Source organism: Sinocyclocheilus grahami, unplaced genomic scaffold, assembly GCF_001515645.1.
Source record: "Sinocyclocheilus grahami isolate Dianchi unplaced genomic scaffold, SAMN03320097.WGS_v1.1 scaffold160.1, whole genome shotgun sequence".
NCBI lineage: Eukaryota > Metazoa > Chordata > Actinopteri > Cypriniformes > Cyprinidae > Sinocyclocheilus > Sinocyclocheilus grahami.
In genome coordinates this window covers 396453-413447 of record NW_015505339.1, presented here as the reverse complement: position 1 = coordinate 413447, position 16995 = coordinate 396453, and the positions used below count along the sequence as shown (strand labels likewise).

At 35.9% G+C, this 16995-nt stretch overlaps 1 protein-coding gene across 2 annotated transcripts in view; it reads left to right on the top strand.

Moving 5' to 3' along the window:
* LOC107592845 (CAP-Gly domain-containing linker protein 4) overlaps nucleotides 1-16995 on the top strand; it is a 55714-nt gene that overhangs the window by 14607 nt on the left and 24112 nt on the right. For both annotated transcript variants that reach the window (XM_016282412.1, XM_016282411.1), the window contains exons 7-10: nucleotides 463-598; nucleotides 4740-4871; nucleotides 13378-13563; nucleotides 14437-14574. In XM_016282412.1, the coding sequence (XP_016137898.1) occupies nucleotides 463-598; nucleotides 4740-4871; nucleotides 13378-13563; nucleotides 14437-14574 (592 nt within the window). The remainder of the gene's footprint in view (nucleotides 1-462; nucleotides 599-4739; nucleotides 4872-13377; nucleotides 13564-14436; nucleotides 14575-16995) is intronic.

Genomic DNA, 16995 nt, shown 5'->3' with positions numbered 1-16995 from the left:
GGCTAATCAAAACCCCATTATCTTCAGGGATCCTTAGCGCCGCTGGCTTTCTTTGATCCCCATTTTACTTTTAACGCTATTTTTATCCAAGCTCATTTGCCTGTTTATGAATGTCGGCGCATAAGACAACAAGGTCGGCTCTCTGGCGACCGGTCGAGCAGGCCTAAATATATGCCACTGTGTGCGAATGTGCTTGTTTGTTTCTGGAATAAAGAAGTAATCACTTTTCATTGCCCTCCGGAATACGGAGCAAGATAAAGAGAGCGTGAAACAGGTCTATTGAACATGTATTATCGCCTCGGCAGCCCACGCGGCCAGAAAACTATTTCTCACAGTCCCCACAGAGCCTCCCCTCCGTTTGTTAAAGCGTTTCAGCAGGATGCTCCTGTGGTCCCATGATTGAATGCATTAAGGAAAAGTGTAAATCTTAGTTTACTCTTCGGCTCTCGCTTGTTTTGCAAGGTCGGGACTCTGCGGTTCTGCGGCAGTACTGAGTTTGCTGGTGGTCTTTGGGCTGGAGTGGAGCTTCACCAACCAGTGGGCAAGAATGATGGATCGGTAGCTGGCGTTCAGTACTTCACCTGCCCGATTAAACATGGTAAGAGTATAAATGGAAACGTTTTTCTGATATGATAGTGACTTGCAAAGAGTATTGTTAAATATGTTAACCAGGTGCAACAAAATGAAGGAATGAGTCATGTCTTTTCCATATAAATCTTAATTTACCCAGACCGTTACAAGTGTGATTCTGTGATATTTGAACCCAACTAGATAACTATAGAGTGTAATGTTTACTAACTAGCTAATCTGGAGCAATAAGAAATCAAGCAACAAAGCATGTCTTTGATTTATTTATTTTTTTTAAACAAATGATAAGTGAGGGAAAATGTGATAAGTGAGGTATATTTGAGCATAACTGAGTTGAATATTTACTAACACAATAGCCAAGGAATCATGTCTTTTATTTAGGGTTAGGGTTAGGTGCTTCAAGAGACCTCCCTGCAAAGCTGTCTGAAAAACTATGCACAAGTGGACAGAGGGAAAAAGCTGCTTTAAATGCAAGGGATGGTGACACCAAATGTTGATTTAATTTAGTTAATGGAAGTTAATTGATAAAGAAATCTATTTCATTATGACATTATTTTTGACTGCTGACTCATTTTACAGCATTTTTACACAAGTGCCTAAAACTTTTAACAATTCTGTAGCTTTGCAGGGAGGTCTCTAGAAGCATCTTGGTGACGTTGCCACAGTTCTTCTGGATTTAGTCTGTCTCCGTTTGTTCTGTTTCTTCATGTTATTCCAGACAGACTAGATGATGATGAGATCAGATTTCTGTGTGGAGCACTGGCTATTGTCAGACTCCTTGTGCAAACAAAAATCTCACTGGATTATTACAATTAATGGCAAAATTAATGTTTGTAAATGTAATCTGATATTTCATACTGACACACTACAGCAAAATATAGAAATAACTGACTTAAAACCATTTTTTAGCTGGTGAAAATAATAGTGTTCTGATAATTTTGGCAACCACTATATATATATATATACAGTGGGTACGGAAAGTATTCAGACCCCCTTAAATTTTTCACTCTTTGTTGGCCGCATTCATCTTTCCCTCGATTGCAACCAGTCGTCCTGTCCCTGCAGCTGAAAAACACCCCCACAGCATGATGCTGCCACCACCATGCTTCACTGTTGGGACTGTATTGGACAGGTGATGAGCAGTGCCTGGTTTTCTCCACACATACTGCTTAGAATTAAGGCCAAAAAGTTCTATCTTGGTCTCATCCGACCAGAGAATCTTATTTCTCACCATCTTGGAGTCCTTCAGGTGTTTTTTCATGTGTCTTGCACTGAGGAGAGGCTTCCGTCGGGCCACTCTGCCATAAAGCCCCGACTGGTGGAGGGCTGCAGTGATGGTTGACTTTCTACAACTTTCTCCCATCTCCCGACTGCATCTCTGGAGCTCAGCCACAGTGATCTTTGGGTTCTTTTTTACCTCTCTCACCAAGGCTCTTCTCCCCCGATAGCTCAGTTTGGCCGGATGGCCAGCTCTAGGAAGGGGTCTGGTGGTCCCAAACGTCTTCCATTTAAGGATTATGGAGGCCACTGTGCTCTTAGGAACCTTAAGTGCAGCAGACATTTTTTTTGTAACCTTGGCCAGATCTGTGCCTTGCCACAATTCTGTCTCTGAGCTCTTCAGGCAGTTCTTTTGACCTCATGATTCTCATTTGCTCAGACTTGCACTGTGAGCTGTAAGGTCTTATATAGACAGGTGTGTGGTTTTCCTAATCAAGTCCAATCAGTATAATCAAACACAGCTGGACTCAACTTAAGGTGTAGAACCATCTCAAGGCTGATCAGAAGAAATGGACAGCCCCTGAGTTAAATATATGAGTGTCACAGCAAAGGGTCTGAATACTTAGGACCATGTGATATTTCAGTTTTTCTTTTTTAATAAATCTGCAAAAATGTCAACAATTCTGTGTTTTTCTGTCAATATGGGGTGCTGTGTGTACATTAATGAGGAAAAAAAATAACTTAAATGATTTTAGCAAATGGCTGCAACATAACAAAGAGTGAAAAATTTAAGGGGGTCTGAATACTTTCCGTACCCACTGTATATATATATATATATATATATATATATACATATATATAGGCCGAGTGCCAGAGGCAATCACAGGGCCGGTATCGTTTGAGTATGAGAGTGATATTGCATTCATACAACAGTTCAACGACACAAGTGTAAATATATAAGAAAAACGACAACGGAGTGTTCTTAAAAACCCTTTTGTGCGGAACTACTTCCTTCTGCCACATATAGAACTAGTAACGAAGGAATGTTGTGTTTCTTCATTAAAAACTTATTGTATTACTTAATTAAAAGCTCTCTGTATTATGTAGAGTATTGTGAGAGAAAGATGGACTGAGCGAGTGTGATTACCTGCATCTGATACAGCATTCATTTTTCAGCTCAATCTCATATTCACAATAAAACATTAGTTTGAACGTCCGCTGAGGAAAGCAATATCTTTGTTGTACTATCCTTTCATCTGTTAACGGTGATTTCCGATGACCGCGCTGATCACTGCATTTGTTAACTGCGTCTTACAAGCTTGTTATTAAATGTAAAAATAACTTCCGTTTCAGTCTCTTTCAATATAAAAGTCTTAAATGCTGACTCGTAAAACAGTCACTTGTCGCCATCTAATGGCGGAACAATGTCACAAAAATCACCATCACAAACACACACACACACTGTTTCCCAATACTAAATACTACTATGTATATAAAATATTATTTATTGAATAATAAACAACAACAACAGCCATCATAAAAGCCATGCTCTAATATACAGCATTAAAGTTACATAAAATATAACGTGATGAGATTTTGTCTTCAGCCAAAACTATTTGCTCTGGAACAAATAGAAGATTAATGAGACCAAAGACTGCCCATCAGATTTACTCAAAACAAATTATATCTCATGTTTAAGCACTATAGAGACATCAGAGTCAGCGGCAAATTCCAGAAGATCTGGCCGAGGTAAGGTGGCTCCCTGGAGCTCATGTTTCCGAAAACGTTGAAGCGAATTTTCAAATAGACGTTATCTTTATTAATAAACCATATATTTGAATTCTAAACAAGTACATTAGTACATTATTGCCTAAAAAACTCTTAAAACTACATTCCGTGACACAAAAACAGTATTATTTATTAATCCATTTAAAATGTTAATGGATTTGGGTGTCTGCCATGATACTCACTGTGAGAAATACTGGAAGCGGAGTGATACAAACGGTGAATAGGCGTTTCTGTGGCGATACCAGTACAATATCTCACGGTTCTCAACCAGTCAGTTTGCATATATATATATATATATATATATATATATATATATACGTACATGGAGTGTAATGTTGCGAACTAGTAAAACATGATAGATGACCAAGGAATTGTGTCTTTTTTGTGCATTAATCTGAATTTTTTGTTTTGACCTGCCACATCTCTGACAGTTATAATATGATGGTATATAATCATATGTAGTTAACTTGTCAGTGTAATTTCACTAACTAGCTAACCGGGCACAACAAAGCACCAACAAAATTAGTCATGTCTTTTCCAAAACCAGCTATGACTTTGACAAGTGTGTTCTAATAATATTTAACTAGTGATGGTTAATGTTTACTAAGTAGATAACCGGGTAAAACGTGATAAATCATTGAACAGTCTATATTAAATTGTATTACTTGTCTTAACCAGCCACAGTTGTGACAGCAAGAAACAGCAGCATTTGAGCATAACTAGTGATTTGTGAGTGTCAGTTTTTTACGAATTAACCATGTATGGATGTTTATTTGTTTATTAATTTTTTTTTCTAGGTTGAATATTTAGCTAGCTTCAACCATGACAAACGTCACAGAGTGGCATTTTATCGGTCACATGCTTCCCAAAACAACTATGGTCGCAATTTTCGTCATTACCAATGCAGTTCAATAGAACTAACGACCATAGTTAGCTAGTTGGTTTTGGGAAATGCACCCCGATGATATTTCGTCATATGTAACAATAGTTTTTCTCACAATGTTACATTGCACCCTAGCAGGCAAAATGTTAATTCGCATTTCAATTATGATATCGACACACATAATATTAATCTTCACATATGTAATGTATATAGTTGGCGATGTCTGTTCTCAACAAAATAATTTATTTCTGTCCCTCTCCAGGAATATTCGCCCCCCTTTCTAAAGTCAGCAAACTATCAGAACGCCGGAAAAGCAGTCCCCGCCAGCCCACCGCTCCCGTTCCCCACCCAAGACGGATTGATTTGGCACGGGTCACGTCCAAGGTCAACACAGGTACATCTCTCATTGACCCGGTTGCTTAATGATCCCCTTTACAGCTCACAAACCCCAATATCAGGAGGAACCCAGCGTCCACCACAGACTCAAAACTAATTACCATCCCAGAGGACCTGCTTGATAAATAAACTTACACAAGTGTGAACCGCGATGGTGGTGATAAAGCAGTTGGCGTTACCGCTTTATTCTGTCCCCTTTGGGGTTGTAGGGACTATAAAAAGCCATGTGAGCACTGAGGAATCATTGAGGGAGTTAATGTCACTTGTGTGCCATAACAGCGTTCACCCCAGGGCCCGTTTATACAGATGTGACACCCACCGATGTGTGGAGGGAATCACACTAACATGCATAAACTCTGCTTTTGTCACGTATACAAATGAAAGAGGACAAATGACTCATTTAAAGTCTTCATGTATTATCATACATGACAGAAAACCTCAGAGGGATTTCGTACAAGGGAAGGCGACAAATACTTTTGAAAATGATTCCTGTTGTGATGGCATATTCATTCTAAAATTATTTTAGAGTGTTAGGAAATAATTTTTGTTAATTTCTTTATGGTCATTTTTTGTGATGGTTTTGTGAACCACATTGAATATTTATACTAAAACAAATAGTTAGGTTATATAGGTTATAGAAATATTTTTTGACACTTTCTGTACGTTACATTGTTAGGCCAGTATTTTATAATAAATAAGTGGATCACTGAATCATTCACTCAACTAATTCATTTAAAAAATCATTCAGGGACTAAATGTCACTACTTTGTATTGCCTTGAGACATGCAGTGGTTTGCACTATATTTGTATACAGAGCAAAAATAGACGAATCAAGAGTACTGTCTTGTAGGATACACAATATTGTATTTCCTTTTGTTGAACTATTTTATAAAAGCAATATTAAACTTGCAGTCTTTCTTTTGAAAATCAATGTTGCTGTATGAATATCAGCTTGGCTGTAGTTATCTGCGAGCGAATCAAAGTCGTGCTGATTTTCAAAACAACATCTCTTGCTAATATGATACTAGCATATTCATAATGGATTTTATTATTTTCATATGATCATATTCTAGCCTATTGAAACCATTTGGACCAATTGAAATTAACTACGAAACAAAGATTTTAATAAAAGTAGTTAAACGCAAATAATCATGACCAGTGACAGGACCAAAAATATCGTAGTCTTAAATTATGATGTTGAATAAATGAATAAGTAAATAAACAAACAAACACAAACATGCACACATAGTACTGTATATAAAAAGAAAAATGCTAATGTGTTAAAAAAAAAACAACAACTGATAAACATATCACCCACACACAGTTCTAAGGGCATCAGATTTAAGTACAGTATACGTAACACCTAGATATCCTGTAATCTGCTGGGACTCTCATTTCTCATAATATACGTCTGCGGAAAGAGGTAGTGTACCCTCACAGACTTCCATTAGTGCACTAATGCTGATGAACAGCAGTTCATCTCATCACCTCTGTTACACTAGAGACGTTCCCTTGCTCTTTCTGTGTGGCCTGCTGAGTGTTGGCTGGTCTTTACCAGGTTGGTGTTACATTTGTTGATCTGTTTTCCTATTATCTCAGAGACAAGCATTTCCACTGTGTCTTCCTCGAGGGCCCAGGTATTGTCCACTCAGACAGCTAAATGCAGACATATGGATCTCAATAGCTTTGTGTGGCAATAGCACTTTTATGAAGAGCCCTGAAGGCATTGTAATACGACAAATGTTTGTTCTACTTCCCCTCTTATGTTTTTTTCCATCCCAATGGGTTTTTTTTCTTCTTTTTTACACGTGTCTAGAGGTTCATGAAAATCTGACGGCAACATTTGCTCAATTGTCATGAAATGTCACAGTGCAAAAATTCTTAATGTCCTGAAATGCTTAACTGTTTATTAACTATATATAAATAAATGTGTAAATATTATTATTATTATTAAATGATTGTTTTCAGTTAGTTTGCAGTGCTTATTTTAGTATCACTGAGATACTATTATAGCTTTAAATATTTTGTATTCGTTTTTTTTTTTTTCAATTTTATTTTATCATCACCATTATCACCATCATTTAAATTACTTTTTCATGAGTTTTCATAGTTTTTAATTAGTTTTTTATTTTTTTTACAAATTTTTACTTTGTTATTTTATTAGACTAAATAAAAAAGAGAAATTGGTTTTAGTTAGCTAAATACAATTTTTTTCTAGTATTATTATTTATTTTTTAAGGGAGGGGCACTCAGACATTTCTTCACACATTTATGAGATTATCATTTACATCTTTGTGAATATTTCTCTCTCCTTGTAATTGAATTTAGCTTCAAATCTGGCATAGAGTTGCAAAACCTGAAAGAATTATCACAGCTTTTCAGAGAAGCAAAATTGTATTTTATCGACAGCATTGTTCCTAAACCTCTTTGTCATATCCTTGCCTGCACCTTCATGCATTTTCCATTTTCATTCTTCATTTTCATTTTGGTTGGGAGAGTTTGAGTCACACTGTGCGCATTAAGTCTAATATGCACAGCCAAGGAAGGCGACAGAAAGCGTGCTCTGTAGGGCACTTGTGAGTCACTCGTGGACTGACTTCAAATGTGACGCACATTCAAACACCCAATTACCAGAATGCCTCTGCATGCACCTCCAACATGTTCACAAAAACCATATCCAAGCAACATGTTGTTTTTAAAATGACACTTTAACGATGTCACCGTCCTCTCGGCCACCACAGAAGAAACGACAGCTGCATGTTGTCCTCTAATCAGTGCCGTTTCAAGGTGTTTCTTTTTCACTTCTATTCCTGAGGTGATTTGAATAGTGGACCGTGGTGGATTTCCATGTTCCCCGTTGATTGATTGTCCAATGAAGCCAAACTTAATGAGCAGTTCTCACATCAGGCTGAACAGACTGGCAATAGTTTGTCATGAAAAAGAACGAGGGAGAAGTGGTGGGTTTGTTATCGCTGTAACCCTTTGTACTGTAGTAAATCTTTATATCTCTATGGGGTTGTATAACCATCTCAATTTCCTTTTGTTGTAAACTGTTGATAATTAGTGGAGGATCATTTTTCAAGAAAAAAATAAATAATAAAATAAAAAAAAGTTTACATTAAAAGATCTCCAACCATATAATTTGCAAACTGAGAGAACTTATATATATATATATATATATATATATATATATATATATATATTTGATGGCCATTTTCTTTTGTTGATTTCAGTATGATAAAACTATATTTCTTTGAGCAATGCGATCCATAAAGGCAGATGTTGCAGATGAGTCTAGCACACGTTTAATGCTTTAGCTTTAGGGTGGGCCATAAATGTTTTGGCTGCATAAGAATTAATTCATAAGACTGTGCTGTGCATGTTGTGCTCTCATTTTGGGCATCTTTAAAACACTCCACGTACCCCATTTGAATTGACTGAACCAGATTTCATGGGCACTTTTATAATTCATTTCCATTTTGCTACTTGTGATTCTAGTGTTTATTATGTTTAGCACAGCACGATGCACAATTTTTTTCAAGCTTTATGTTCTAAAGATGCCGAAATTGCTTCTCCTCAGGATTCACCATGACAAAGTTAATTAGAACCTTTTAAAGTGGAAATCTGTTTTCTTGACTATGTAGCATATGTATTTGAAGGGCAACAGAGAAAATGTTGAGAATAAATATGTTCTACATTTCTTCTTGTGGGTCGGAGACCATATAAGAAACTAAAAGCGTTACTGTCTGCTTGACTAATGTTCCCAAAAAATCTCAGCCATACTTTTATTATTTTCATATTCATCTGTAGTGTCTCACTCTACAGCTCTTCATAACCACATCACTTCTGTTATGTGTCTCTTTGTTTCTGTCTCTCAAATATCTCGATCTTGGATTGATTGATTGATTGATTGATTTAAAAAAAAATATGCACTACTTAATTGTGAAATTGCTTAAATATTAGTTGGTGGAGGATTTGTTTATACTAATTATTGTTTTAATAATTACCTGTTTAATTTATTAAACATTTGCTTATCTTTTATCAGACTTTTGTTCTAGTCACGTATAACATGAACTGCAGTGTTTCCACTGTTTTAGTAATATCTGTCTGTTCATGGTATTTATTCCAGTGTTAATATTGAACTGGTTAGTCTTAACAATGTTTGTGCAGGTCAGGGATGACACCATCTTGGTTGTTTCGGTGTGCTCACTGTGCATATATTAGCATTTTAAGGGTTCCTTGGGGACTGCGTGTCGAAACACTCCAATAGATGCTGCTTCTTTGTGTGGGCCTTGTGTACAGAACTAATGATTCTGATGCTTTTGTTTTTGTGATGTCAAACATGATGCACATTCCCTGTTTTACATGATTTATACAATGCTGAACAACTGTGGCCTCCAAACTCTAAAAGTATTTGAAAAGACTGATTGTATGAAATGTAATTCCACATAGGGCTGCATGATAAACAATGTTATATTGAGGTTGTGATAAAATGTATTTCCCGATAACGATAATAAGCTCTGGACATTTTTACTGGATATGGATTAATGTAACAGCAGAAATAAATGCAACAGACAGCCAGTCAGTGTCTGTTGCTAATAAGTCTCTGTGTAAATGAATGGCGCGGTTTCATCTGATAGACGAACTCAAACTCATGTGACGCCCAGAGTGTTTTCAGCATCTGCGTCTCAATATATGAGATATGAACACATGCACACTTGTGAACTTAATATTCAGAGCTGCTCTGAGAGTCACTTCACCAGCTTTACAACATTAAATTTGAGAAAAATAACAGTCAAATACACACTGAAACTGGAAGTAAAACTGAAAGACCTTCACGACAACCCATCAAAATAAAAGTCTGGTTTAACGTAAAGAAATTATGACAAAGATATTTTACTATTACTTGTATTACTTTTAAGTATTAATGATAATATTATAATTTAAGGAATATCATACAACCAATGTTTTTTTATTTATTAATTTATGCAGTTATACAGTGCTGTTGTGCAGCATTATATTTGAAAAAATACAACTTATTAATTTATTTAATTAGACAATTTTTAATGATGTATTTGTATTTAATCATAAAATACAGAATCCATAAATACATACATACATACATGCATACATACATACATAAAATAAATAAAATGGAAAACATAATTTAGCTGGGAATAAATATTTAATGGGGCCTTAAAATAAAAGGTAGCTCTGTGGAGTTTAATTATGAACAAACACATTATCTTTACATTGATTCTCAAGAATATCTAGTTAGCCCCCTCAGGTTCACAGGTACAGTTCATCGCATTATTTAAGGAAATGTTCCATTAACGGTTTTTGTCTTAATATTTTCTTAATATAGTCTTAATCTTTTAAACGATAAATTGTTTATCTTTGCAATTTTCTTTCACTGACATTAAATTATATTGTATTTTGATGTTATGTTATATAATGGTACTAAGTCTGCCTTTAACTCTACCTTTTAGAAGTTTGCTTTTCATACCGTCTCTACCTCCAAGAACAGTTAAAAGAAGATGTCCTTGGAATTTAATTCATTCCTCCAGCACCACTGCCACCTCTTAAATGAGGGTGGGCTAATACATCGGTCTGAGATAACATTTTTGGACTTTGTATTTTAACAGCAGACTGTGTTTGGGTGCATTACCGTCTGTTCCAAAAGTCTTGGCTCTCGCTTATCAATTAGCCTCTAAACTTGTTTAATTAATGAACTCTTTAGCCCATGAAGGTCTGTGAATATGATGGCTTAATGAGAGCCCTCATTCCAAACTGCTTTCCAAGGGCTGGAAGGTTAAAGCTGCTTCTCTCGTGTGGCCTATTTCTTGGTCCTTTAAGTGCAGTAGATAACGTTTTTAGGTCTTGTTAGATGTCTGCAGTGCTCTGCCAAGGCTTGGGCACTTTCCCATGGTTCCACAAGATTAACATTTGGCTGGAACTCAGACAGGCTTCAAAGACTCCATATGAAAGGCCTGGAATGCGAAAATAATTAAATAAAGTGACTTTTGCATTTAGTGTCTATTGGTAGATTTTCGTTTTTATTAGTTTTAAAGGAACAACTTTGAACAAACTTTTTACTCTTATGTATTAAACCTTACCTTTTACCATCTGAGCTAAAGACATGGATGGTAAATCAAATCATGTGGCTCGTTGAGGAGAGGTGTGATATGGTTTTTCAAAGTCATCAGACTTACCATTTATATCTGGTATACGATAAAATAGATGAAAAATCCCATAGGTTTGCATTGGGAGAGGGATCTGAGCCATACCTAGGGATCAGAATTTCATTGACAATAATTAGTATTTTTTATAATTTTATATTTTATTTTATTTTACAACATTAATGTCAAATGCCTAGTTCAAAGAATTGCAGACTTTATGTAGCATTTTCTTTTAGCGGCATGTGGATTTGTAATGTGAACATATCATGAAAACCAACACTGAGGTGATTAATGGCTTTGCCCCAAATTTTGTGAATTAACATAGCGTTAATATGGCCACTCTTCCATTAATCTGTAGTAAATAAAAATAGAAATATTATTTTCTGTTATTTTTCCAACGGCGTTTGAGGTTTTGTCATTCAGCCAAAAATAAATTGTTTGAAATTCACTCAGTCTGAAGTCAGCTGGGAAGCATGTTGTTTAGCAGCATTCTCATAGCATGTCACGCGACCTTTAGATGTTTGCAAGCCTCAATTGCTATGTCAGATACTTGTGCCTGTTCAGTTTTAATATTTATTTTTTTCAGTGCATGGACTGATTTTTGTGCTGCTCATATTTGTAGAGGTTTTGCACTTGTTTTCCATGCTAATTATTTAGTATGATAATCACTGGTTAATTATTTAATTGGTTTGACCACTTAGTGACATTATAGAGCTTAGCTGAATTTTAGTGCTAATTCATGTAATGCTTCTCTTGCAATTACTGATTGCAGCGTTATGAACCTTTAACACTTTGGCTCATCAAGCGACATTCACACTGACAGCTATTTGCAGTGACAAAGTGACCTGAAGTCAGTAATTTTCAGTGATAGTTGGCAGTATGACGTGACATGGGTGGCAGCAACCAGTGTGGGTTAGGGCTGTCAAAAAAGAATAAATGCTGTCGAATTTAAAGTAAAAATCCACATTCGAATGCAAAAATGTTGCATTCTAATTTTAGGTGTGCGTTAAGGAGGCAGCCTTATCAGTGGCGCACGAAATGCGATGACGATGTAAGTGTCATTGCATTATAATGTTTTTTTTTAGCCTATCCAGTTGAAGCCACTAGATGCGGCGCTGCTGCATTGTTAATTACAAATATTGCGGGAAAAGAGAACATCAATGCGGAGAAGATGTTGTTTACGTCAAAACTGAAACCAAGCTGTTCACACAGAACGCATATTTCGTGCATTTTCTAGAGGGACATCTATCACCGTTGCACTCGCGTCTCGCACAAAAGATCCACATGTTTTAGAAAGCCATGTAAAATTAATTAAAGTTCAACTTTGAAAACTTTATGGCGGGGTTTTTTCTCCATCGCACTGCAACTCGTGTTTTTAAAGGAAAAATTTACTCTGTGTGATTGGCTTTCGGCCCTTTGTGTTTAAACTATGTTGCTGATGCTGTTTTGTTTATAGTTGTTTAAGCAACTTAATTAATTATAATTGGTTTATAAACATTATTTTAAACATTATGCAATTTTTTCACAGATAGTCATGTTATCGTATGCTTTGAAGAAACGTGCATTGGTAATATTTTGCTCAATGCGCCCTCTTGTGGCTTCAGGAGAGAATCAAAAAGCTTTTCTTCACCCTAACTGAAATTATGCATTTTAAATTCGAATATAATTCGAATTTTGATCATATTTAACTACAAAATTTGAATTTAGTTTTTCAGCCATTTTGACAGCCCTAGTGTAGATGTGTTAAAGTTTAACTTTATGCAAAGGAGTAACACAATATGGCGAAAACCAATAGAAGTGGAGCGCAAGTGATTTCCCTTGCATGAGATATTATTTAGGCAAGGAGGAGGAGAGGTGAATGGTAACTGGGAGTAATTTTCCTGTTCTATACGATTTTATTCTGCGTGATGTGTGGCAAAAAAAGTGAAATTGTCTGCATCATATCATGAAAGCTTTTTTTTTTCAGCCATTTTGACAGCCCTAGTGTAGATGTGTTAAAGTTTAACTGTATGCAAAGGAGTAACACAATATGGCGAAAACCAATAGAAGTGGAGCGCAAGTGATTTCCCTTGCATGAGATATTATTTAGGCAAGGAGGAGGAGAGGTGAATGGTAACTGGGAGTAATTTTCCTGTTCTATACGATGTTATTCTGCGTGATACGTGGCAAAAAAAGTGAAATTGTCTGCATCGTATCATGAAAGCATTTTTTTCCTGCAGTTTCTGTACACTTTCCCCTTAAAAATCAGTGGCATCTCCAAGAAATGTTAAATTCTGAGAGACGATGGATGGATTTGTTATAGTTCCACTCTTTCTGTCTGTACAGGTCTTCTTTCACGCAGTTGTTCCACCTCCTCTTCCTCTTTGGACTCGAGACAAACATCCAGGCGCCCACCGCGCCCACTCCCACGTCAAAGACCACCGCTGCGGCCATGGCAGGAACGGACCCCTCCTAGCACCAGATCTACTCCTCCTCCTCCCTCCCGTTCCCTCACCGCCACGCCGCACTCTGGTACGTCCTTGTTGCAAACTCTAGTTTTTACAGTACTATCTACAGTAAATAATATTTTGCATTTGCAATTGTAAATAATAATGTCCATTAACATTATCACAAAATAAACCCTGAGGAGGGATCAGATTCTTAACAGTCTTGCATCAGCCACAAGGGCAACGACTAATCCCACAGCAAATATTTGAACTTGAAATTAGTAGATCATCAAAAAAAAAAATAATAATAATGCATTATCCCTTTGCTGAGTCTTGTTCTGCTGTACACTATTCACAGCATTTACAGATATCCATAAACTTGAGAAGCATGAGAAGGTTTAATGTTGTTTAAAGTTTCTCCCTCCTTGCATTTCTACAAAATTCGCATAGCTACAGTAGCTTCTTATTTTGTTTTATTTTTTCTTAGGGAAAATCCTTGATAATTTCCTGCACTCTCTCAGATTATTTGAAGACATTTTCTTCATTTAAAAACTGTAATATGTATTTATTTATTTACTTACTCCCATGTAGAAAGTATTTATCATAACAATGCTTCTAAGTGTCTGTAACTTTCCTAAGTATGTGTAACCTTTTCCAAGTAACCTTTCTACATACGTATCTGGTCACTGGACATATGCAATTTACTATGCAATTAACATTTGAATGTATAATATTACGATACATTAACTAATGCAACTTCCCCTACCCCCTCCTATATTTTGAGTATAATATGCGTAACGTTTTTAAATGGATATTAATAGTAGAAGGTTCATCCATACAGTGGTAATTTTTCAAAAAGTTTTTCTTTTGTAAACAATGATAACTACATTGGATAGCAATTATAGAGTGTATCTGTAAGAGATTATGATGTTTTGGATAATTTGTTTTTCCTCATCAGTAATTGCTCGCAGCAGGACCCCTTCAGCCAGCAGCACAACACAAGAGAGCCTAGAGGTGCAGTTGGGGGAGCGTGTATTGGTGGTGGGACAAAGGACAGGGGTTGTCCGATATTACGGCAAGACCAGTTTTGCTCCAGGTATGACACTGTTGCCTTTCTAACAACCTCCTGCAGTGTACGATAACTCTGGAAAGTGCATTGCAGGTCGGGGTTAATTGCACATTTAGAGAAATTTGATGGCTACTCCTTTGCCAATGTACTTGAATCGCTCTCCGTTATGTAACCTCTGAATGAATTAAAGCCATATTTCAGTAGCAGCATAAATGTTCCAAGATGTCTAATATCACACAATGGAGAGAGAAACATTTTATAAATGAGTAAAAGGCCAGCCACTCAGATTCGCTTAACAGATTATCCAGATGAAAATTTAGGGGTGTCATTAAATGAGGGGTGTCAATTATTAAATTATAGCATTTTCATTGTAAATAGCATGAAATAATTAAATTAATAAAATAATACTTGTTTCGGCCTTTGTTTTGGCCGTGGAAGCATGGTAGCGGGCTTTGTCTTGAACGCACTTCATTCCACGAAAAGTTTATTCATTCTTCTTATTTATTTAGGTAAATAATTGACCAACAAAAAAACATATTAAAATTAAGATGCAAATTATACCAAACGAAACTCGTTTCAAAAAAAGGGATTCTACAAACAAAACGTATGAAGTGGTCAAAAAATTGTCTTACCCACTTCCTTTCTTCCGGCATACTGCCGTCCGATTTACCACGCCAGTGTTTCCCCTGCCATTATATTAGGGGGGCGACCCGCCCCCCCAACGGCACCCCCCGCCCCCATTGAAAGTCAAGTTAATTTTATTTAATTATATTTTCTCTATAGCGCCAGATCACAACAGAAGTCATTTAAAGTTACGTTTCCGATAGAAGGGGTCTATACCTTGTTATTTTATTAAACAAACTAAATAGCTTTGTTATTTATCTTATTTACACGAAGGCATGTCATTTCGGTCTCTATGTTATGCTCTCTGTATCACGCAGAGCAGAGTTCCGCCCGATGCGCGCGCACACACACACACACACTCACACACACGTGCGCGCACTCCCACTAGTATTTGTAAATAGTAAGCCGCAAAACGACTATTTAAATATGAATTCTGCGTGTCTCTGTGTTAATGAATGGCGCAGACGCGCGGTTTTGTTTACTACTAGTACTGAAGCGCGAGTGACGCTTCCGTGATTTTAGCGCCTGTCGTCTTACTAATGAGGACATAAATACATGAACAACATCTCCAGAACTGATCTGAGAGTCACTTCATGAGCATTCATTTGAGTAAAACTATCCTCATATCATATACACAGAAATGTAAAGGTATTCACGGCAACCCATCAAAATAAAAGTTTGGTTCAACTTGAAGGCATTGCGGCAGAAATATATTACTATTGTTCAGTAGAATGTACGTAATAGGCTGCTACTACTCCAACTGAAATTATTAAAACCTTATTTGTAAGGAATAATCATACAATATTTCTTCAATTAAACATTACAATTAAAGACATGCTAAAACAGAATTTGGTAACAATAAAACATAAGGTTGGGAAAAATAAAACATTTCCTAATTTTTGTTACATTTTTAATAAATTGATGTTAAATTGATTAACTAATTAGGCATGCTTTTTGATTAAAAGCCCACCCCAAAAAAGCCGTTAACCTAGGGGAAACTCTGCACGCCCTTATGACGTTTCCAATTTTCTTAATTCATTAACAAATTCAACTAAACAAACACAAATGAATAATATTTAAACATAAATAATATAAAATAAAAATGGCTACAACAATACACACTGTCATTCAAAAGTTTGGGATCAGTAAGGTTTTTGATGTTTTTAAATAAGTTTCTTATGCTCATCAAGGCTGTATCTATTTGATCAAAAAATACAGAGAAAAGCTATAATTTTGTAAAATATAATTGCTATTTAAAATAACAGTTTAAGTAATTTATTTCTGTGAAGCAAAGCTGAATTTTCAGCATCAATACTCCAGTCTTCAGTGTCACATGATCCTTCAGAAATCATTCTAATATGCTGATTTATAATCAATGTTGGAAACAGTTGTGCTGCTTAATACTTTTTGGGACCTGCAATACTTTTTTTTTTCAGGATTCTTTGATAAAAGATTAGAAAGAACAGTGTTTATTCAAAATAGGAAATCTTGTGTTACAATGTACACTACTATTCAAACGTTTGGGGCAGTAACTTGTCTCTCTTTCTTTCTTTCTTTAAAGAAATTAATACTTTTATTCAGCAAGGATGTGTTGGATACAAAGTGATAGTAAAGACTTATATTGTTAGAAAATATTTATATTTTAAATAAATGCTATTCTTTTTAACTTCTATACATCAAAGGATCAAAGAAAAAAGTATCACAGGTTCCAAAACAAATATTAAACAGCTCAGTAATATTACAATACAGTAAAATAATAAATCAGCATATTACAATGATTTCTGAAGACTGGAGTAATAGCTCATGAAAATTCAGTGCGGTCAC